This window comes from Numenius arquata, chromosome 5 (assembly GCF_964106895.1).
Source record: "Numenius arquata chromosome 5, bNumArq3.hap1.1, whole genome shotgun sequence".
Taxonomy (NCBI): Eukaryota; Metazoa; Chordata; class Aves; order Charadriiformes; family Scolopacidae; genus Numenius; species Numenius arquata.
In genome coordinates this window covers 38,450,136-38,474,922 of record NC_133580.1, presented here as the reverse complement: position 1 = coordinate 38,474,922, position 24,787 = coordinate 38,450,136, and the positions used below count along the sequence as shown (strand labels likewise).

General features: G+C 39.0%; 1 protein-coding gene across 1 annotated transcript in view; it reads right to left on the bottom strand.

Moving 5' to 3' along the window:
- The window catches only part of TMEM131L (transmembrane 131 like), an 84,269-nt gene that overhangs the window by 13,117 nt on the left and 46,365 nt on the right, over positions 1–24,787 (bottom strand). The window contains exons 8-25 of the mRNA XM_074147581.1: positions 23,497–23,574; positions 21,495–21,648; positions 19,166–19,224; positions 18,693–18,801; positions 17,643–17,748; positions 16,835–16,988; positions 16,008–16,178; positions 15,638–15,707; positions 13,560–13,677; positions 12,668–12,806; positions 11,558–11,667; positions 9,868–9,940; positions 6,989–7,131; positions 6,599–6,741; positions 6,078–6,264; positions 4,865–5,050; positions 3,181–3,330; positions 1,996–2,612 (exon numbers count right to left, since the gene is read on the bottom strand). Coding sequence (XP_074003682.1) covers positions 1,996–2,612; positions 3,181–3,330; positions 4,865–5,050; positions 6,078–6,264; positions 6,599–6,741; positions 6,989–7,131; positions 9,868–9,940; positions 11,558–11,667; positions 12,668–12,806; positions 13,560–13,677; positions 15,638–15,707; positions 16,008–16,178; positions 16,835–16,988; positions 17,643–17,748; positions 18,693–18,801; positions 19,166–19,224; positions 21,495–21,648; positions 23,497–23,574 — 2,767 coding nt within the window. The remainder of the gene's footprint in view (positions 1–1,995; positions 2,613–3,180; positions 3,331–4,864; positions 5,051–6,077; positions 6,265–6,598; positions 6,742–6,988; positions 7,132–9,867; positions 9,941–11,557; positions 11,668–12,667; positions 12,807–13,559; positions 13,678–15,637; positions 15,708–16,007; positions 16,179–16,834; positions 16,989–17,642; positions 17,749–18,692; positions 18,802–19,165; positions 19,225–21,494; positions 21,649–23,496; positions 23,575–24,787) is intronic.

Sequence of the window (24,787 nt, the reverse complement as noted above, 5' to 3'; positions counted from 1 at the left end):
CTGGGCTAAAAATCAAACAGAAAAAAACCTGCAAGCTGGGTGGAGAGGAGGCTTTTCAAAATGGGTAGATCAAAATAAGGACAGCCTTTATTTGGTGTTTTACATCTCTGAAGTGCCTTCTACATTCACTATGAAGACAACGGTAAGTCATCCTTTCTTTAGGACGGGTTCCACAGTAAGTTTATTTTCTTGAGAGGCTTGTCAGGAAGAATTATTCTTGTGTAACAAAAGCCAAGAGGTGAAGAAAACGAGAGGAAGCCTCAACTAGCTGAGTTGCCCAGTCAAGTCAAAGTCCCCTGCCTGGGCCCTGCTGATGCTGGACAGGACAGAATTAACTTCAGCTCTCATCAGTTCTGGGTGTCTCCGGTATCTGCAGTACATCCACTGTAATCTACTACTGACTCTCTGCATAAGAAATGCTATTGATTATCACATTGGACTGGTCTTCTCAAACGGGAAAGGCATACCCAAATGTTTTTATAGTTTCTACAACGTCCTAGCTCTGAGTCAGCCACTCTCTCCCTCTGGAGCAGGCAGTCACGATGACTGTGAAAGGAGCCTATGTGAATGAAACACCAGGAGAAACACCAGGCAAGGGAGGCTGACAGAGCTCTAAAAAACAATCCGTTGCTCTCCAGCATACAAACATGCAAGTCCCTGCAGTCTTGAAGACTCCTTGTTTTCATAAGAACAGGTCTGCAACTACAATCAAGATATGGTACTTTTTAGACTTTGTTTATCCTACCAAATTTCTCCAAACACAGAAATACCCACATCCCTGACATTGCTGAAAACCATCAGTGCTAACGGACAACCCGGCAGGTTACCTGTGGTCCTTTACCACTGAATACAATTGTCAGTACTCCTGAAACACCCTCTCAAACTGGAAGTTTTGTCAATGTAAGTAAGTCTAGTATCTCCCAATTGGTTTATGTGCAACCATGATTTCCACAGCCTGTACTCAAAGTTACTTTCCTGTGCACCTAAATACAGTTAAGACATAATTACTGATTATTTTCCCCCTCCCAGCTGATTTCCTAATTCAAACCAAAGAATGAGCAGCACTCTGCAGTTTAGGAGCACATGAAGAATGTCGAAGTCTATTGTAAGTATGAGTGAGATTACCCTGCCTCCACCAGAGACAGCACACATGTACCCGCTGTACCTCACAGACAACACCACAACGGGTAACAACTGGCCCACAGTAACAACTACACACTACAGCAGGGCCTGAAATCCCTCTGTGACGGCTCACTCACCAAATAAACTCTGCCACAGCTACAGCAAATGCCAGTCTTCAGCATTCAATTACTTTGCTGAGCACCTAAGTAAAGCCAAGCTTCCAGAGGACACATCCTCCTACCCTGCTCTCGCTTTCCCCCAGCTGCTGTTGGGCTGCTCTTAGAATTTTGAGTTGTAAAGTTAAGAGGCAAGACTTCCCAGGCAGCTTAGTTCCACAATTAAAAAAAATAAAATATCTGCATATACATAGCTATGCAGTTAGTAAGAGAAATGTTGATCTGCAGATTCCTACAAAATGTAATTTCACAAGACTCTGATGTGAGCTTTTGTTATTTTAGGTGGTTTTATCAAAGGAGTTCTGAATATCCGGTACTGAACATGCTTGCTTGGCGACTCTAAAAATCGGGCACTAGATTTTCAGTAGACCTGAAAATCGCAAACTGGGATGTTTCTGAATATTTGACAAGTACAATTTGTGTTTTCTAAGCAGATTTATGGCATAAATTATTTTAACCATTAACAAGTTACAGCACAAGCTTGGGATCTGTAAACCAAGGCAAATTTATGATTTATGAATCAACTTTTAATGCAAGCTACTTCCTTGGGAATGTAAACAAATAAATCACAGTGAACGCATAAGAAATATCACATCCCCTTGTCCCACACAAAAGACAAAATCCTGATTATAGTAAACTCAACAGAAGATTTCACCCAATAATTCTGACTGACAGAAATTGGAAAAAAAAAAATTACCACTATTTTTCCTAGAAATTTCTTGCAGTTCTGGCTGTTGCTGAGGTGAATTTCTGGACAAGTGACTTTCAGGTAGCTTCTTGGACATCTTCACAGGACAGAACTCCTGTTCTTTGAGCTCAACTAGATTTTCTGAAGTTTTAAGGTTAGTTTCCTTAGGAAACATACAGGTTTGAAAATCTTCCTTCAGATCACACTCTGAAGAAGTATTTTTAATGAGAACTGTATTTTTCAGTGCACTTTCTTCTTTACCCAGAAAGTTTTCTGGAAGAGTTAAATTCTTGTTAACATTTATGCCATTTGCATATTTTAGAGTTACCCAGTTCTCACTGACAACATCAGTGCAAATGTCCTCTTTTGGTGCTGAGATTTGGTTCTCCGCAATCTGACTTTGTTTCTCATCAGTAGTTGCAACAGCACTGCCAGCTGCTGTGTTTGGTTTCTGCTTACTGTAGTAAACGGAACATTTGTGTTTCTTCTGAGAGTGGCTGTAGGTCGCAGGACTCCTCTTTGCTGCATTCTGACTTCGGCTGGAAGAAGAGCCTACAGAGAGGAAGCCCTTTCCTTTACCTTTATCTGAGGAACTATAGGAATCCATAAATGTCTTGCAGCTTCCCCTGGAGAAGAAATAAATTATTTGAGATGTGTTTTTATCTATGAAGCTATCATGAATAGTTTTATGGGACATTTTTGTAAGAAAAGAAAGCAGGGCATATTCACAAGCCGTGAAACTGCATTAGGTTTTCAATTTATCATAGCAGCTAAGCACATTCTGATTTCAGTGGGAGTTGAGCAAGACTCTCTTAAGTATGTGCTCAGGCTTCAAACACACTTATATACTTCAGTAAGGGCCTAACTGACCACCCAAGAGGGTCAGATCTGAGGACCATTAATGTATTTTCCATTCTTTCCACAGCTGCCACACATGGTGTATCCTTTACTTCAATCACACAATTTTTACCCTATGTACTACTGAAAATGTACCAGAGTAATGAACTCTTGCGTTCTTCCGTTTCTCTTTCGTGGAGATGAATATACACCACAACACTGAAAGCTGTCTAAAAGAGGTCGCTTGGAACACTATCTCCTCTAAACCAGCCCACAGCAATATCAAAATACAAACATACAGAAACCATCACTCCAAAATAAACAGGGTACAAAAAAAGACACTTCAAAAGAACTTACTTGTAGGAATCAGAGCTGATTACATCAACAGAGTTGCTGTTCTGCTGTGGTGAAGAACTAGGATTTGGCCGCTGTCTTGATTTCATGAACTCTGCTAGAATATACTGGGCTTGCTGGAAGGCTATCAGAATCACCCCGAGCAGGGACAAACTGCCAAAGAAAACAACAAATACCGGTGTCCACAATTTTCAGGAGTATTCATCGAAAGAGTTAAAAAGCTTCTAACAAAATGCACTTTTCAAATATTTTGTTAGTAAATTCTAAGTAAGACGACAGACAAGAAAACTAAAAATACAATTTCAAATAAATAACAGCTCTAATGGTCTTTTACTTTTTTCCTTATAGGTCTTGCTAGTTATTCTCTCAATAAAATAACTCAGTCATGAGCTTTACAAAGAAAAAATTTAACAAAGAAAAATCCATTCTACAAAAGCTAATACTTGATTTGAAGATCAGTTAGAAGTAAGTCTCACTACAACACAACGGCAATATATCTTAGTATGATACCTGTCAGTCTTCTGAGTACCTCCTATTCATTCATTATAGTTATGTCGTTACATTGATATTGATTTAATAGTCTCTTTCTTTTCCTATAGAAAATGGTGGCATAAAATGCTGAAGCTAAAAATAGCCTCTCTTTCTTTTTGGTGTATTAATTGCACCAAATATACATCGGTCAGAACAAAGATCTTTGTAATTCATCAAACCATCTTCTCAATCATGCAGTATAAATTTTGTCAGAAGGAAAAGAGAATGAAAAATTCCAGATCCCTGTAGTATCCTTCTGTTGCATCTAGAACCATGTAACATGGTCATTATTGCTGCTTCATTTGTGATCTGACTTTTCAGTGTCAAGCCAAACCATGGTGTGCATCAGGATCTCAGGCATGTGCCAGCACATGTATGTGTCACCATGACATTCACATTCATTGCTTGTTAGTACTGACTGTAGGAATTCAGCGCTAGTGTGGTGAAAGCAGTAGATATCATCTGTGACAAACACAACATTCAGTTCACACTACGCAGTGTGAAAGGTTAGTCAAAGAAGACAAAAAAAGAATACGCATAGGAGCAGAACCCTTAATTGTTGTAAAAAGGTATTGTCCGCCTAAAAGCACTTTACCATGTGAAAGCCATGAGTCAGCTAACACAAGCCAAATCATCTTTCTGGAGCAGCCTGTTCAGCAGTGTGCCTAGCAAAAGCTAACAATAAACATGAATATTTTTTAATAAGTGAAAGAGGGAAAGAAGCAGAAGGAAAAGCAGGTCCTCACTTGGTTGTCTGAAACTTTCTAAATAAAATTCATGTTAATTTTCCAGAAATAGTCTGCTTGATTCTATTTGTGACTAATATATTACATGTACATCTCTACTGCGGGGGGAGTAAGTAGCAAGGGAAGTATCCACTGGGTATTCCTGTGGGTCATCCTGGTCCTTTTAATTTGCAGCCTTAACATGGCAGTTTATCAGGAGGAGTAGAAAGAAATGCTTGACAACTCCATCATCAGCTACTGCATGACACCCAAGCTGTCACAGTCAGCTGATGGGACTCTCAGGAGACAGATGCAGTAGAGAGAGATTTAGGCCCCGTCACCACTAAAAATCTAATCCAAGCCAAAAGTACTTTCTGATCTTTCACTGGCGGGTCCCATTCAAACTGGTGCAGGGGCCCTGAAAGCAATACCTTACGAAGAGGACAGTGAGCCTCCAGAAAGACTCTTCCCAGCTGGGTCCTGGCACCACATCTGCACACAGCGGTAACAGATGGTGAGGAAGAGTCACGTTGAGCGTGAAGTGGAACTCCAAATCAGCAGCAGTCACCAGCGTAAGCTCCCGGATTACCCACGAAGATGTAAAGTCAGGAGTGAATCTGTCAGGAAAAGCAGACATAGCTGGTGTTAGTTTTCCATTGTCAGGCTGAATTTCATTTTCTGAAGTCACACTGATTCCAAAAAATACAAAATAACTTCTGATTTAATAATATGAAAAAAGACAATGAAATAAGTGACCACTGCCTGCTTAAACTACGCAGACAGCATTAGCACCTAACAGAGGTAAGACTTTGAGGTCATCTTCAAGCAGTAAAATATGTGCTTTTATTGTGATTCTTCACAATACTCTCGTTACTGTGACTTGTTTTCCTTTTCTCAAGGAGACGCACGTGATCAACTCATGTTAACCAGAACACTCTTTGCCAAAAGCCCAGCTGTCAAGGATACGGGCAGCATTACTTCAAAAAGGGCCAAGTATTAGGGGAAGTCTAGAACAAGGCTGGAAATATAGGGAAAGCAGAAGAAAAGATCAGATTTGTCTCTTTTTCCACTTATTTCCCTGACCCCTACCCTTATTCTATTTGACTGCCATGGGTACTTCTAGAAGATATGACTCACCTTTCCAATCAGTAGAGGTGATACTTGTTGTATATAAAACCGCAGTTACTGTAATACATTAATATTAACTCACATTTAAGTGATGACTCACTCAACAGGCTTTTTAAAAGAATCAGTTTTAGACTGTGCAACATTAGGAAAACATGACTAGATTGTGGTCAGGCTACTTGGAACAAGCTAGAGAATAACAATCAAATTTCAAAAAAGCCAGCGGCAAAGCATTTCTCACTCTTTTATTGTGACAACTCTTTTGCTTTAATTTGTTACTTCATAATGCACTGGCAAAAGCATGTATGCTGCTTTTTAAAAATAATGTTATAAAGAAACATTATTATATTATCAATTTGTTAGTATTACCTTTACTGAAAAGGGGAATTGCTTACGAAATTTATATTCAAAGCCCACCAAATTTTGTGTGCGGGTGTGCTATTGGAGAGTCTGTTACTGAAATTAATTATTTCAAATTTCCACTTAATTTTAATTGTCAGCAAATTTGTCAATGCTTACACAATGCTGATCTCTCGTGATGAGTTCTGAGCCAGGAAAAATTCCTGACAGTCTAACACTTCAAATCCATATCCTTGGCAACTGTAACCATTGATTTTCATCGAAGAAATTGTTATAGGAAGAGGCCCAATATTCTCTACTTTGAAGTTCTTCGTAATCGACAGAATTTGCTTGCTGTCTTTCAGTTCTTAAAAGAAAAAAAAAAAGAATAATTATTTTACAGTGCTTAAAATTATTTTCTTATGTTTATAAATAAATTTCTATTTTTACTTTCAACCTAATAAAAAGCTCAGAAATGACCAACATTTTAATACAGACTGTTTTCCAGTAGTGTATTTTTAGAATTTGTAACTATTCTCAGTCAGTGTTTTGAGAAAACAGAATCTACACCTTTCATGACCAAGCTCTTCAGCTTCTTCTATTTCAACATTCTGTTTATTTAACATTACTGTATCGTATCAGTACCACTATGGAGTAACGCAGCCATCTACAAAATCAGAGACCTGTTTCTTCTTACTCACGTCGTCTGCAGTCCATTAGTGTAGCTTCTGGCACCTTGAATCGAAGAGATCCTCCTGCACCAGGTAGTCTTCCCCCTACTTTAAGCAATTCCTTGGCTCCAAAGCCTTCTACATTGACCACATCGAGAACAGTCAAGTTGTTTCTGCCATAACATAAAAATAAAGCAATCAGCCACTAAAACACAAATGAAGTTTGCAAAATCATGGCTTTGCTATCTAGTGCCAATCCAAGAGAACAGCGTTTCAGTAACAGTACCACTGGCCACACCTGGATAGGTTTCCCCTAAATATAGACAGGTTCACTCTGCAACCATTTGTCTTTGCTCCAAGATTTGGCAAATTTATTTTCACATCGAGTTGTTTGATTCTCACCACTGAAACTTGGCTTACCTGATTAAAATAAGGGAAGTTACTCTTTTGTAGTCAACCGGTGTAAAAATTACACCAACTTTTCTGGTTTCCAGTGGCTGTAAACTTAACCAAAGCAGCTCAGAACTGCATTTCTTGTGGATGAGATCCTCTTGATGTGCATTCTGTTAAACAAAAATGTACTTCTTATTCACAGAAAACATATGTGTTTAAAGATCTCAATAAAGAAAGCACTACATCTTTACTTAGCACCACATAAGATATTTTTGGCAAGGTGCAATAACTGCTAACTAACTTTTTATACAAAAGTCTTTCCATTTGACGACATAAAACATCAGATAAGGTTGTTTATTTGAGCAAAAGTTCATATTTGAGCAAAAGTTCATATTACTGCACTTACTATTATGAGGAATGTATTACTTCATTTTTTAAAACAGCTTGTATTTGCTCAGATGGAAAAGAAATTACATAGTGTCTTTCATATTCAAGGAATCCTGAAACACTTCACAACACAACGAGAACTGACAGCATACTGATTGCACAGGGAAATGTGGCAACCATTATACTCTCAGCTTAGGACTTGCAACTTGATTTAAGTGAGAAAGGGACTGTTGGCAAATATGCTGATCATTTGAGTCAGTGGAAACAAGCCAAAGTGAACTCCCTACCACCTTAATTGAAGACCAGAACTAGCAGAAGTTCACCAAGTCTGGAAATAATGTAAATTTTTGGGTTTGGGGTTTTTTTTGATAATGCCGTTTATTCTTTTTCCCATTAAAGAAAAAGGAAAATAGCCCAAAAACTTTCTATTCCAGAACTGGGGGTGTTCTTTTAGAAAGGGGTGATCAGACACCTATAGCAGTCAAAACAACCATAAACATTACAAAATGGGACTCTTGCTCAGTTGTTTTTCAATTCATGGCTGTTGTACTAGTGGCTTTTCTGATCTTTTCCAGTCCAAAATGTTTTCACTCTTAGTCTATTTTACGAAAAAAACATACAGAAACTTTCAGAACTTGCATTTAACAGTAAATATTTATTAAAAGCAAACCACGTATGACATTTGCAAATTTCACCCTGTCACTCCCTACAAACAAAGATATGCATGCACTCAAATGTGAGCCTAACAATGTATATAAAGTGACTAGGGAAATGATAACAAATTAAAAAATGTAAATATTAACAACCAGTGATTTGGTTAACAAGCCAAGATCTGTCTCATACGTGCTGAATACCTATCTAACCATACATGTTCTCCCTAGCTCTTCAAATGTCTAATGAAAAATACATACTACACACACTGATGTAAAGATCTGCCACTATTTTTCCATTTGGTCAAGAGTATGGTGTATGGGACTGTGGAAACTCAGTCCTACCCATGTACTAGTGGAACTACCTTCTCTTTTTCAGTGTGTGCCTACAGGCTAGGATTAACAAACTGCTGTCTCCTCTCTTTTACAACTCTTACAACTGTTGCCAGAAAGGAAAGGTCAGGCTTGATTAGTGTAGCAAAGTCTTTTCTTTTTATAAGGTACTAATCTTTCGTTAAGGTCTGAAAGCATATGTGCAGAAACGTATCTACACAGGACATTCAAGATGTGGCTGCAGCATGCCCAAACACCACGGAAAATATGTCAATTCCAGGCTTTTGCACAAACTAGAAGTCAAAGGAGAAACTCTCCAGGTACCCTGGACAGTTCTCTGGTCCTCAGAATATGCCCACGTCCCCGACACAGCATCTTCTCTGCTTCTGTCACCCCTGACACAACACCTCAGGATATAACCACACCTCAGCACTGGCGTGACGCAGTCAAGCTGTTATCACATTCGTGTTAAAAATGTGGCAATGGGAACTACAGAGAGCCGTGCCATTCCAACCTGAAGCTGGAAGTTGCAATGAGGCTGAGGTGAAGTGTAGAAATCCAGCCTTCTCCTCCCTTGAACTATCAGACAGTATTTCCCTCTATTGAAAAGATACCAGCTAGCTTCTGACATCACCGACTCAAAAACCTGACACTTCATGGTCAGCCTGGTGCTAAATCTAAGTACCAACACAGAATGCAACACTGTGCTGGTTTTGACTGGGGTAGAGTTAATTTTCTTCATAGTGGCTAGTATGGGGCTATTTTTTTGATTTGTGCTGGAAATAGTGTTGATAATACAGGAATGTTTCAGTTACTGCTGAGCAGCGCTTACACAGAGTCAATACCTTTTCTGCTTCTCACCCCACCCCACCAGCGAGTAGGCTGGGGGTGCACAAGGAGTTGGGAGGGGACACCGCTGGGACAGCTGACCCCAACTGACCAAAGGAATATTCCATACCATATGATGTCATGGTCAACATATAAAGCTGGGGGGAGAAGGAGGAAGGGGGGAAGGTTCGGAGTTATGGCATTTGTATTCCCAAGTAACCATTACTGTGATGGAGCCCTGCTCTCCTGCAGGTGGCTGAAACCCTGCCTGCTGATGGGAAGTAGTGACTGAGTTCCTTGTTTTGCTTTCCTTGCGTGCGTGGCTTTTGCTTTACCTATTAAACTGTATCTCAACTGTTTATCTCAACCGACGAGGTTTTTTTCTTTTTCTCCCTCTTCTCCCCCTCCTGCTGGGGGGGAGCGTGTATGTGTGTGAGTGAACAGCTGCATGGTCTGGCTGGGGTTAAACCATGGCAAACACGTACACACGCACGCAGGCATGCACCCACTCCCTCCCTATAGTTGCTTTCAAAACAGACTCGAACTCTGAAAAAAAAAATTAACTGCAAAGATATAAGCCAGATAAAGAATCAAGAAAACTCTATTACATTGCCTTAAATTGCACTTGGGAACAACTCAGATGCAGTGTAGCTAGAAAGCGCTTTTTCTAGGGTGTCAGATCACTTCTATCAAAATTAGCCATCTTACCCTGTAAGAACATTCATCCATAAGCCTGAATTCAGTGGTGGTGAAATTAATAGCTTGCACATTTATGCCGAACCTAAATAAAGCAAAACAAAAAATTAAGCACTTTAAACCTAGTCTGTCAGAACTACATTGACTTATTTTCACATGCTGGCATTTATTCTTAAATAAAGAATATTTTTACAATTGCATTTTGGCAGATGTGCAATACAGTGGAAATGTGGGTCTGCATTTTAACAGAATACACTACAAATCAGTTTTATGTGGATTTCACACATTTGGAAAACAGACAAATGGCTGGGCGTTTTAGATCTCTCAGCATACAATACTGCAAAAGATCACAGTCAAGAAATAAAATTTCTAAGCCATACAAACATAAATGCCCCAAAGCTTTTTCTGCCCATATAACTGTTAAGAAATAATCATTATCAAATCTCACTAATTTACTTAAATATCCCTCTTTCAATTCATGACTTCTTTGGGAAAATTCCTATTTTCTTTCAAATACTTTGCAAATCAAATTCACTTACAGTAGTTGATTATATGCCTGAGAGCAAATTATAAGCATTTGACATTAGGGTATTAAAAACAGACATAAGAAAACCTATAGGGAAAATTTAGATTATAGAGGACTAATGGACTTCCAGCCACTGAGTTGGAAATTCACTTGTCACAACCTTCTATGATATTAGCCTAAAAAGAACCAGTTAGTAAACATGATTTCTGGTAAACCTAGAAGATCTGCAGAAACAAGAGTGTGCAAATACAGAGAAAATGTAATTTCAAACCACTAGAAAGGGTCTATGTGGAACTTACATCTAGATGCGAACAGATGTAGTTATTAACGTGCATATATATGGACATACACGTACATATGTAAAGAAATGCAGTTAAGGAAGCAATTATACAGGGATTTGGACCCCAAATAAGCAAGTTACAATTAAGCACGTGAGTAGTCCCACTGGCTCCAACCAAGCAAACAGTCCTACCGCCTACACAGTTCTTCAAAGTTAAGTGTGACAGACAGGGATTATTTCGGTGAACTTCAGCCGACCTCACCATGCCCTTCCATACTAACTCTTACCTAGATTTCTCATTAGATCTTCTCAGTTCTAAGACAGAAAGTTCAAAACAAGGTAGAAATATTTGCTTAGCTGGCCCTAAACATTTACTGTCCTGGCTTTGGACCTGGATTTTTCTTCCTGGCTCTCGTTTCCTGTTCTTCAATGAGGGTTTTTAGCTAAGAAAAAACTAAAAAAACACTTTTTCTGGTGGGAAGGTTCAGTTACCTTCCTCCTCATTGATCAGTCTACAGACTCTGTATACTTCCCAACCAGCCTTGCAGGGAGTTGCACATCCCCAATTCTGCAAGTCGTTCCCCTCACCTGGGCAGCTTGCACTAAATCTCAGATCTTAAAGGACAATCAATTATAGTTTATGGCTGGCAGACACAAACTTGCTGAAAAGACACTCTACTTGTTTTTATCCATTTATCAGGTACATTAAAAATTCATGCATCATACAGAGAGCTGCTCTGAACATGATTATATTTTCCAAAATGGGTGAGAACATTGTCCCCACCTAAGTTATACTTCAAAAAAATTAAAACAGACAATAAGCAACAATCATAAGGCATGGCAAACAGGTATTTTAAAAGGGAAAACAGTATCCTCAGATAGTTAATACTCATTACCATTTGTTGAGCAGACTCAGTGAAGCTTGTGGATCAGGGTAGTAAGAAAGAGGCAGAAGCTGCAACGTAACTGGGAAGGATGAAGGGTTTCTTAATATGAAATACTTTACCTAAATAGTTTGGAGAGGAAAAGAAAAAGTTAAAAACTACATACTTGAGAACTGGAAGGTAAAATACTTTAGCACTGGTAATATGGTCTGCGTTTTCAAGGGACTTCAACCTGGCTTGTCTTAATGCAATATAATCATATGTGCACAAAACTGCATGAACAGCCGGACATGTCACCACAATGTCATCATTTGCAAAAAACAGCTAAGAGTGCATGTGCAAAAATACAGAACGCTCTCCCTTCCTCCCCCACAAACAACTCTTTCATTTGGATTTTGATTTATGCAATCAGACATGAACAAAGCTCTTCCACAAAAGGTGGAGTTAGTGAGGTGCCAACCTTTCTGACAGAAACCTGAGTGCAAGCAGGTTATACACATTACTATAATGACTAACAATTAAATGGCACAAATGGAATATTAAGGTAATTCACAATATGTGCATATGAAAACTATCTCCGTATGACTGGTTCTTGCCCAGGCTAGGTTGGTAGAGACCTAAATCTGACAAATGAGAAAGAAACAACTGTCAGCATGGTTGGAAGACACATTGCTCTGCTGATCTCTCAAGTGTTATATCTCTCGCAAATGTTTTACGCGCTTCTGTCGCATAAGGCAGTGGCATGAGGAAGGCCATCCCATAACCACATGCATCATTAGTAACAGTACGTCATACCCCTAGTGCCTTGTTCAATTGTTTTACCTCAAACATGTAACTTATACAATGATGCAAGGAAAGCTTTAAAAACCATGAACAATTGTTAGTTAAGACCTACACTGCTTCACTCCTCTCCTTGTATTAAAACATTACAAGTGGGTAGATAGAGAACTTACCAAAGAGCCAACGGGATACAAATCCGGTGTCTTAAATTAGACTTCAAAACACTGATCTACAAGCAGTGTGAAATGGCTAAGCATCACTAAATATTAACCACAGACTTTGTTATTTAAACAGGTTAAACATATACCAACTCAGAAAAAGCATAACAACAACTGTCCTCACCATACTACTTTTAACTGCTGTGGCACTGAAGTTGAGAGTAAGGCCAGGCTCCGTAGTCAACCGTGGCAAGAAAAAGGCAAAGGACTCCTCTTCAGGCTTCTTCTGGTGAATAAAGCGAGCTGATCCTAACATATTTCTCCTGCTTCAGTGGAAAAACCAGAAAGCTTTGTTAATATTATTTTCTTTTTTCTTTCAAACAAAGAACAAACAAAATGAGGATTTGCCAGGACCTATAATTACATCAACTAATCTTTCCTTGAAAATGTTCTAAAGCCCATAAAGCTGTAACCTAGTAGTAGAGAGTCAGTGTAAGTTATGTACATCCCTTCAGTCTCCACTATTACACCTACAACATGACTGTGGTTTTCACAGCTCTACCTCCTTATTCTGGAAAGGGGTTGATGTCACTGATACACTATCTCTACAAGAAGTGCTCAGTCACAGTGACTGCTTCCTTTCCCAACGTCCCCAGTATGCAGTACCCATGAGGCCAGGGACTAAAAACCTTAAAAGCTACTCAAAGACCCTGATCCTGAAAAGACTGCTATGCAACCTGTTGATGAAGGACTCGTGCAACTCCATAAATAATCTGGTAAAACATGCTTTGACTGCTTTCACACTGGGTAGCTGTGGTGTGGCTCTTATAGTCAGAATATTATTTACATTCTAAAGTTCAAGCATCTGAAAGGTTTACTTATGGCTGGCAGTGCCGTGAAAAGGAAGCTGGGGGTGTCTGGGGTGCTCTGGAACTCCATGTGCTTCAAGATAACTAACTTAACTGCAGGAAGGTCAAAAATGTTTGTGCTAATTAAGAATACTTCAGAACAGAAATATTCTTTCTTACAACACTGCACTGGCTTGAATTAAGAACCTCAACAGATTCTATACAGACCTGCAGGCTTCCCCACGTCTTATTTTTTGCCATCTTTCATAAAGTTCACTTGCAAGCTCAGAATCCACATCCCAGGCAGAACGGTCCAGAGAGAGACTCTTCTGCCAAAGCAGATTTGCTAAAACGATAACAGATTTTTCATATTTTACAGAGATAACATTTGCTCCTTTCATCAATCTACTTCTGAACACGAGTAATCAGTATCTGCAAAGGGTCCTGACGCAAAAATGAAAAAGGCAACCCACTTTTTCCCTTCAAAGCAAGTATACATGAGGGTACATATATTATTGTTCATATCTGATTTGCGTAAAGAAATACAGCTGCAAATCCACAGTAATTCTACATGCAAACAAGACTAAGGGTATTACACAGACTTTGTATGCTCTATTAATACCCTTTTACTGTTCCTATTTCTAATAGATGCCATTGAAAAGTCATTATGTTATCAGTAGGTTTTACACAGAACTCTCCACAGATACCAATAAAGTATCAAGATCGTATACTATTCTCTACATAGTGGTACAAAATTATAGTATCACAGCACAGCAGGGAGCAAAACAAATCCCACAGTTTGGCAGAAATGGTGTTTTCATTTTCGCTTCTCTTTTTGAGGTGCTGATAATTTTCTCAAGCTTCTTTTAAGATAAAATTGCAAAGCTTTACATCAGTCTAAAGACTAATGTCTTTCAGAAAGTTACACTCATATTGGTTCAAGCATTTTCACGGAGCAGAAAGGAGTCAGAAAAGCAAATTTCTTTTGAAAGAAAACAAAAATGACTTATTTTCAAACTACATGTACTTTATTTTACTATCTTTCATGCTTAAAGTAACCAATTGAGATTGATGATGACTGGAATAATCTAGCTAAAAGTTCTTTAGGTCAGCATTTTCAGGCTTATCCATTAGACTTTTCTATTTAACAAATACTAGTATCCTAAATTAGATGGCAGAATACCTGTATGTAAGATCTGATTATGTGTATTGTTAGAATGGAAAGAAAGTAAGCAATGAGGACTCACTTGTATCAGCAATGTTCCTTTATAGAGATTTAAAAAAAAACCACAAACCACAAACAAAGAACAAACACTTGCTTCTAAGATATATACCTAAGTGTGCACATGTATCAGTATTTCTTCAAGCCACGTGTTTCCGTATGTCACCTCAATTCCCCTTTTTACATTTGACTGACTACTATTGCCTTCTTCATATCGTCATATGAAAATACATTTTAGGAAAGCGTCATCTTGAAAACAAATTCAGGAGAGCACTCACATGAACATTTAAAGTCTATGGTACCCAGCTGCCTACTGAAATTCCTTACTGAGCAGAGATTAAAAAAACCCACTATTCTGAATCAGCTTTCATCAGATTCAACATTCTTCATAGCCATAATACCTAACACCGTATTTTGGTAAATGCCAGCCAGGTACTTAAAGCAGCTCCCAGCATTACAGTATCTGGAGAAAGATTCCTCACTTCCAGGAAGAATGAGACCCCTTCTTTCTGTTTCACACGATACAGCATTAAGGATGTTGTTTTAGAAGCCTGACAAATGGTCTTTTGCAGAAATCCATTAAATCATTGCTGTGAGAAACAGATAGAGGTGGCCTTCACATTTAACTCTGGCTAAAGGCAGGATATTGGTCAACATTTGTTTTTTGTTTTTCATCAAAGATTTCCCAGGATCTGGACCCAGATTATGCACATTTTCTAATCACTTTGAGCTAGTTGACATCTTTACCATTCTACCTCAACGTTGAAGAAAGCAAGGATCAGTACACCATCAATGAGAACTTATAGAAGAGTCTTAAATACTAAGTCCAAAATAGTGTTTCAAGACAGAACAACAGCTTAGCACGTGCTATAGAATTAGAGGTCTGAAATACTGCACAGTGTACTCAGCACAGGTTACTCAAAGCCATTTACAGACTCCCAGAAAAGTGGATGTTTTTAAAGGACATATAACTAAGTACTTGTATGAATAACCTCAATATTCTCATTACAAGTCCTGGTACGTAAAATCAATTTTCTACAATAAAATTACTGTTAGATGCCTAAAAAACCACAAATGAGCCTACCTGAATCAGACTTTCCCAAGTAACACTGAATATCACAGCGGGCAATTGCTTCAAAATGAAGATCTCCTTGCTGAAAAACAAACCAAAAACTACAACTGACCATATGGCAGAACAACAGGACAAATTCCAATTTCTCAGTGCGTAATTTGGACGAGTCAAAGAAGAGAATTAAGGTTTCCTAGAGAACTGTAACTCCATCCCTGTTCAACTCTGGGGGCTTAACTTCTCAAGCTACTGAATGGTTTCACAGAGTGGTCTGGTACTGAGTTTTAATTTCAGGAGTATGGGGCAGATTTCTAGACTAAGAAAGAGGCTGCTGCAGTTTGCTTTGCAGTGCATAATCGTCATTCAACATAACTGAAAAAGATACCTTGGACACAGTCGAATATATCTGCAGAGGTATTTCAAACATTACTCCCACGTTTGTGGCCAAACAAATACTAGAAAGCACATTGGTTACAGTGTCTTTCACAGTGAGCTTCAAAGAAAATACATTCCAGCAGCCTGGAGGTAGAGTCAAAGGTTCGGCAAAGTTCAGAATCTAGAAAGAATCAAACGACAACTGAATTAAAATTGGTACAGTATTTTTGGTGCAAGCAGTATCTTGAAGAATGTAAACTTTCTCTTCCTTCATGTTTTGCTGTTATTACACACACATATGTGCCCATAACTGATCCATACAGTGCACATATGTAAATCTCCTATCTAAATATACGAAGAGCCAATTAGACGCCTACATCATGTGCTTGTTCATAAACCAGATTTGTCTGGTTTGAATCAAGCAATTGTGCAAGTAAATTATTGGCTTCGCCTTCTAAACTTCAAAGCTCATCTATGTACTAAAGACTTCCATTACAGCATATGAAGAAATGCTGAATCCTATAGAGCACAAACACACATGTAACAATTCTGAGAACAGAGCAATGATCTATAATTTGATGCATCTGTAGCTACAACTCAAATGAAAGAACAGTTGCTAATAAAACAATACAAAAACAAGCGGATGGTGAATAATGCCTATTGAGAGAGTAAGCTCTTCAGGACCTAACAGTCATAGGCATATATATACCTTTATTTTTAACTGATTTCAACCAGCTCTGAGAACATCGAGTTCTTCAGAGAACCTATTTTGTACGTCAAAGGACCATATCCTTAAGTCGAAGGCAAAACATTGTATGAAGCAGAAATAAAGCTTACCTTTAAGATATTCTTAGTTTCTCTGGCTATGAAGACTTCACTCAGTTCAATGCTGAAGTCAAAATTATTTGTAAACCATATGGACCAAAATCCTGAAGTATTATGATGTGGTTCTATATGAAACAATGCTGCAGAAGGATCTATGTCAAAATATCTGTAAGTAAATACAGAAGAAAAATAAATACCTCTGCAATTGCCCTTTGGCACACATAAGCAGTTCACACAAGAGAAGATAACTGTAGTTTTCTTGCATAATGAGGGTCTTTAAAAGTTTTAAAGATAAAGAACAAAATTATTTCCTTTGGAATACTTACATGTAGTATCAGAGTAAAAATTGACAAGAGCAATGTAAAAAAGGTAGGCAGGAAATCACTCTACCCTCTTGCTATGCTATAGTACAACATTCCCTGCTGCTTTGTGATATAGTAGTTTGGATGAAACTGGCAAAAGATGACTGGAGAAAAGACTTCACCTTTTTTTCTGTAACTATCCTGCTTCTGCACTGGATTAACAAGGATGGTGGAAATTTTATCACAGATCCTAAGCAACATTTATATGCTATGAGTTGCTAGGGCATATCTTTTTACTGGCTACTGCAATTCTTCCTGGATAAAATACAGAAGCATTGCTCGAAATGTCACAGGTCTGTTTTGGCAAGTGACATGGAAACAATAGGAAGAAGCCTCTTTATTGTCCTTGGAATTATTCAGTGACAAAGCAAACTAATCTCACCTCTTAAAGTAGGGTACAATATTCTTATAGTATCAGTGAATGTTAACAAACAAACAAAAATCCACTGTCAACCTACCCTTCCATCACAGGACAGGAAAGACAGGCTTTTAGTGTTGTAATGCCTTCCAATAGATTATTCTTCTTGTTGTCAACATAAGGACTTCCACTGTCACAGGATGCAGCTGGGCAAAGAACAGACACACCAGAGAATACATCAGCCAGAAATGAAAGCACATGCGCAATGATTTTCATATGAGGATTTGGAAGAACACTACAAAGGGGAACATTTGCTGGTCCAATTCTCACACAGGTGAGCAAAGCATCTAATTGCTTATGTCCTAATTTTCAGAATTTCCAAACCTTGCTTTAAGAAAAATTTACGAATGCTACACACTTTCAAAAAACACACACAACAAGGCTGCAAAGAGCAACCTGATTAATTTAACTATGTGTCATTAGCACAGCATGTTAAATTCTTAGTAATCAGCGCACACTGCCTCCTTTTAATAAATGAAAAACTGTTCCGAAAAAAGAATCACTTAAAATATAGTCCCTTCTTTCCTCTTATTTCCCCTTTTTTGCTAGGAAAAACAAGTCCCAATGTCATGATGAAAGCAGCCTGTTCCATAAATGTTTAAAGTCTATGCACTGCAGTCTAGTGGTCAGAATAGGAAAGAGGCTGGAATCAGGAATGCTTAAATGCTAATCTTTGCTCTTCCACATACACGCCTGGTCTCAGGCAAGTCTCTTCAGCAATCCTGCCAAGAAATGTCATAGAAAATGACCACCCAAGCACAATAGTCTTTTAGAAAATACATTGGAAACAGAAAAATAACCACAAATTATAAAAGGATGTTGAAATAGCATATTCAATAGTTATGCTTATTGTAAAATCAGCTAACATTTTAGCAAATGTTTTCTTCCCCTTTTTGAAATATATATAGCTCAGAGCCTTCGATCAGCATAAGAGGAAGCATATATACACGAAAATGGTGGAAACAATTAGCAGAAAGAAAAAGTCCAGACAAGTTGATTTTGAGATCTTTCAGGGTCCCTATCTGCAGAAAGAAGCTACCCTTTTATAACCGAATCCTGTTTAATCATAATATCTATATGTATCCTGTACCTTTACAAGAAATAGAAGCAACTTTTGTCAAGTTAGTAGATGACGAAGATAGCAGTACTGGCTCAAACTCCACAGGTGATGTGTCTTTTTGTGACAACTGCCGTATTTCCTGCATGAAGACAAGACACAATGATCCTTGTAGCAGTACTACCTTTATTAATGTAGCTCCTGTATTAGTCTTATCTTCTTGTCAAATGTGCAAGCCAATATCTGCCATTTTCTCACAGCTCCTAAATCAACTCATGGATTTCTATTCAAGTTAACAGATCTGATGTCTTAAAAAAAACAATCCATCACTGAACTACAACTCACCATCTAAAAGATCTATTAGATGTCTGGGCACATTTTAAAAATAGGCACGTGACATTTGCCACCAGCAAAATCAATCTGCTATTAGAGTAAGCCAGGGCGCTAATTATTTCCCCAATCAAATTCAACACCCTAAAATATGACTTCCTGAAGCTCATGATTACCTGTATATGCACAAGACTGTTCCCAGAATGCATGACGTACACATCCACTGAGGAATCACCTGTTCAAAAGAACAAACACTGAGGTAAGTTCACCAAGGGTGGAAGCACTCACCAAGGATTGTCAGACACTCATATGAGAAGCAATCCTGATTTAAATTTTAAAATCTTCGTGTAACAGCTACCCTTGCAAAAAGGAGGAACTATTCACATCTTGAGCTGGCAATCATTTCATTAAGGAGTAAAAATCTACAAAACAAGATTTTTGGCCACAAACATGAAGGGCAGTATCAACGGGGAATCTTCCTCCATTATCTCCTAGACTCCAAATAGAGCAAAACTCCCCCCTTTCCCGAGGAGACACAGCTGAAGGAAAGAAGGATGGCTGATACCGCCATAACCTTCTAAGTCTAAGGGCCAACCTATCAATAGCACTAGAGAGTCCAGTAGAAACTGTTCCATATACGCTATGCAAGATCTGTCTCGCCTGCTTTGAGCTGCAAGCATTCTCAGGTGACAATGCAAAGCTGGATTCAGCGCTTAACACCTTTTGGGCTTAAAACGGGAATGGTCCTATCTAGTCCTGTTGACTAGAGCAACAGGAGATGGGTGTAACTCAGATTTCACCTGCTGATAAGGTGGTACAGCTATATTGGGTAGCCACTCTTCATCACTGGCAAAGCTATGTTCCCATCTACAGGACACTATGAAGATGTAGAAGACCAAAAGAAGAGCAGTAGGACAGAACAAGAGGTGACTATTATACCAGGTGGTTATCACACTTCCATGAAGGAAGATATTCTGAGCTCTCGCCCTTGCTTATACTGCTATATACATATATATATATATATCTCAGTAGGTGCAGGCTGACATAAAAGGACATTCTCCCAATTCACCAGGCACAATTTCTAATAACGAGTGTGCTTTGCTCAGATGCTTGAAAGGAAGCAAGACTAGAGATGTCAGCTTCAAGATGTTGATGCTGAGTGAACAGATGCTTCACATACCCACAGCTGTTTAAAGCATATACTCCTCCTTCAAGCTTTCCAGTTGGCTAGATCCCCTGTGCAGACCTTGCCTACCTGCTGTCCCACTCTAGGTGCCAACACGCATGCTGTGCCAACGCTGAGGCTAACACAGCACCATATTCCCTTTTGTTAGATTCTTCCCTCAAGACCACATCTCTCATTCAATTATACAAACAGAAGGCAAGCAAGTGTTGTTGTTTGACACAGTAAAGCCACCATCAGTACTGATGGAGCAAGACATGGAACCTCCCACTGACAGCAAGTCCAAAGGGCTTATACAACCAACATCTAACCCAGTGAGGACTTTTAATTGCACTACATTTAACAGGAAACAGTCTTAAATGCATACTTCTAGTACTTTAACCACTGAAAGTGTTGACAGCAAGCACCCTTGACAGGACAGATGTGAACAAATCTCTACCAGCATCAGAATAAACATACGTCCACAATTCAACATAACAAAGCACTGGCATCTCACTGGCAGGGAAACTAGGTTTACAGTGGGTACTTCAGTTTCAGCTCTCTGTAAATATCACATCACAGAACAGGCTCGGGGGAACAGCATATATTGTTCTGTGACTAGATCTTGAATGGAACTTCTTGAAAGACAAGAAGATCATGCTCTTTTTTTAATAGTGTGTTAAAAATATTATTTTAATTTGGTTTCTTAAGCAGTTCCTTCTTCTTTAATAAGAAAGTAAAACTGGCAGAAATGTCTAAAAAAAGCTATTCAAACAGACTGCAAAGCTCTATAAATAATTTTAAATCCCCTGGATTTAGAGGATTTGTTCACCCAATAAATGTAGCATAAAGAAACTGCAAGGAGTTGATTGTTTTGCCTGTGGAATTCTAGCTGACAAGAACAAATGATGCGCACATCTGTATCACCTCATTACCCTACTTTCCACAATGGCCACTATCCTCAGTACTGTACAAACCATTCTGCCTTCATAGTCCCATTATGGTTAATTTAATTAATGGCAAACCAGAAATGCAGTTGTAGAAATCAAAGGACCGTGAAATCTTTCCATACTATTTAAGAGGATGCATAAGTACGGGGGACTAAAGAATGAAACAGATGTAGTTTACAACTTCACAATCATTATCTATATAAAGAGGAGTGTGCGTACAGTAGCTCTGCCCTAAACAAAGTGGCTAACAAGCTGTGTCTTACTAAACTGGTTTGTTTTCCCTTACTCGCAAAATTTAGCTGTCACTGAATTTCATTCAACTTAGCACATCAAATTACAACTTATGTATAAAACCAAGTTCTATTACAATTAACAGTCATATTTAGGACTTACCCAAGGTCTTCGTTTTTTCCATCGCTACATAAGCTACAAAAAGATTCTCCAGTAAGTATTGTCTGTGCTCCACAAAATCTTGTTGGGCATTTTCCATTCTTACCGTTAAGCTCATTTCTAGCAGCACTGGGTCATCGGACATAAAACAGCAACTCTGGAGCAAGACAAGGGGATACAGTGTGTGTGTGTGGTGGGGGAGGGAACAGAAAAAAATTCATTACAGTAAGGTATCTCGAGAAGTTAATCAAAGTTATTATCTAACAGACAAGGTTTCCAGCACCAAAGTGCTGTCAAAACAGGAGTAATTAGGACCTCTGCTAAAATCTCAGTAGAAACCAAAGACAGTGCAGGTACAGACAGCACAGCAAAAACAAAGACGAAAAACAACTAAAAAGGACACTGAACCTTGAAAGAATGCAAATTTATAAACTGTCTTAGTCAGTCTCACCTCAGGGACTGCAAAACAGTTTCCTTTGTTAAATCCTCTGCCTTCAATAAAATGTGCCATAAACAGACTGATGCATGTGTCTTAATGGTAGGAAGACAGTTCATGTTCACTGGTCTGTTTATAGTTAATTTTTCCAAATCCTGTGTTTTTTGTCTCCATTTCTCACTGAAGTAATTTTAAAAAAACAAACATACATGTACAATTCTTAATAGAAAACACTGTTGCCTGGCTAGAATACTTCAGATAAATACAAATAGGATCTTATTTCCTTCTCTACGTAGTGGCTGCTGTCAAGACAGCTGAGTCTTAGCAACTACAAAGACACGGACACCATTTTGCAATAAACTAAAGCCAACAAAGCAAAACAAAACTAGACAATCAACAGTGAGTAACATAAATTTATCCTGCATCACACCATGAAGACCACTAAACTCGGGCTCCGGTGCCCTACCAAGAGGACTAATTTGCTCAGGAGAAGGAGGAGGGGAAAGCCTCCAGACTTGGCATGTGAAGTGCTCTCATGAAGCGGCAGTGAAATACCTTCAGATAATCTGAAGGAGACACAGGGAGAGTGGGGAATGGGATGCCAGTTCACCACTCACACAGCATCAAAGAAACCCTCAGTGCTTGAAATGGCTGCAAAGGGCAGAAGGAGAGGAGGCCACTGTGGAGCACAGGGATGGTATGCCCTTGGGAAGCTGCCATCAAAGAGCGGGCAGCTGTACGACATGCCATCTCAAGGGCTCAGGTGCATCCCCAAGCCCAGCCTTATTCACCAAGGCAACACACAAATCAAACATGGGAGTAAACCCGCGCAGGATCACAGTGGTGTGTGACGTACACAAAAACAGCTGTGCAGCCTAGGCCTCGTCACACTTGATGAAAGAAAGGTGCCACAGAGCGCAGCGTGGGCCTATGTGTCTGACCCAACAGAACACCCCACCAAGTACCATCGGCACCACAAACCAACACCCATTTACTGTGTGAGGACAATTGAGGAGAGGGGGGAAGAGGGGATTTGGATGGCACTGCCCAGGAGAAGGAGGTGACCTACTTGCTGCTCGGCGAATGAGCTCGCCCCTCCTCAGTTTGCCCAATGCCAAGGCCACCTTCAAAGGCTGCCGAGCACATGGCCCAGACAGCCCTGGCTGCAGCCTCCCAGCCCTTTCGTCAATATGAGCCAGAAACTTGGGAAACGTTTCTGGAGAAAGGAAATTACAGGAATATAATTCGCTTTTGTGCTCCACCAAAGTAATACAACACCTGCACATTAAAACACTTAGCCTGTTGGGTTGGTTTGGGGTGGTTTTTTTGGGGGGGGGAGTCTTTTTCCATCTCCCCCTTTCCTAAAGGTCATAGTGTGATGCGTGTGACATTAATCTATACCACAGGGCATGATTTAATAAAAGGATAGCTAAAAGCACGATTTTCCTTTAGCCTGAGACATTGGAAATTGCATTGTTGCTGAAACTTCTAGAGCTCTGTAAAGTGCCCCTCTAAACTTGGATTAAAATAAGACGACTTAAATAGATATAAAATGGTAATAAAACATACCTTAACTTGCTGATATGCATCATTAGGTAAACTGCATTCAAGGTGAACACGTAAGAGGCTGGCATTCATAGTCTCTGCCTGCAAGAAAGAAAAGTGCAGAAAACTTCAAGCACATTGCTTCAGAAGATGTTATCATATAAATCCAATTCACACACCACAACCTACAAAAATAATAGAGCTGTTTCTGCATATGCATGACACAGCAACGTAAGGAATTTTTTAAAAATACAATTACTTGTACAGTAGGCAAGTAATCAACCTCCAGCTCTCAGGAACTCCATCAATAGCTACCTACTTATCAAACTATTATTATACACAAGTATTAAATATTTATACAGCATCAACATGAGTAACCCTGATAAAACTTTCAAATGTCAATAAAGTGTATTCAATAGAGTCTTTTTTGTATAATATAAAAGCTTCTTTCCTTGTTTTCTGTATATTTTCTTTGCTGATTGGATAGTGAAATATAGCTGCTAGGCCAAGAACATAATGCTTCTTGGACATGGCCTGCTAGGTAGGCTTCATGCCAAAATGGACAGACAGAAAATATTGGTTTAGCCTTTTTATTGATTGGAAAGGGAAAAGAAAAGAAAATATGACATTGATTGTGCCAGCTTGTAAAACAATCTAACTAATGTGTCTAACAGCGCAATGGCACCAACAAAACCAAGCATAGTTCATGAAAGCTATCTGGAAATCTTGACTGCCAAATTGCTTGCACAAACTCCTCAGCCAGTATATTTTGATTCTAAATTAAAAAAAAAAAAAAATTCAGAATGAGAGACCTGTCACTCTATCAGTGCTTTAATTACAGCACTGATGTGGAACTCCCCCCAGTTTCTCCTGTGATACTGAACTAAATATCTGAGTGGGGTATCTGCAGGTTCAAGTTTCTAAAGGTGTCAATGCACAGACACAGAGTTTAGATTTATCACATGCTTGGCATCTCACAGGTCCAGTTTTATAAAAGCACAGCCAAAAGGAAGTCAGTATACATTCTGCATTCCCGATTCAACTGGATTTCATACCGAAATGACTGGGCTTTCACACAAGAGGGCGATGTAACCTCTGCAAAGGTGGTTAGTGGCGACCCAAACCCTGCCAGCGCAGCTCTCCACAGATGCGAACCCCTGCCACCTCCTTTCTTTTTTACAAACGCTTTTGTCCTCATCAAATTTTGAGAGCAGAAAAAACCCATTTGATTCCAAAACATGCACCACATACTAACTTCTCATGGCCACGACTGCTAGTGGTGTTTTAACGAGGCAGTAAGATTATACAACTTTGG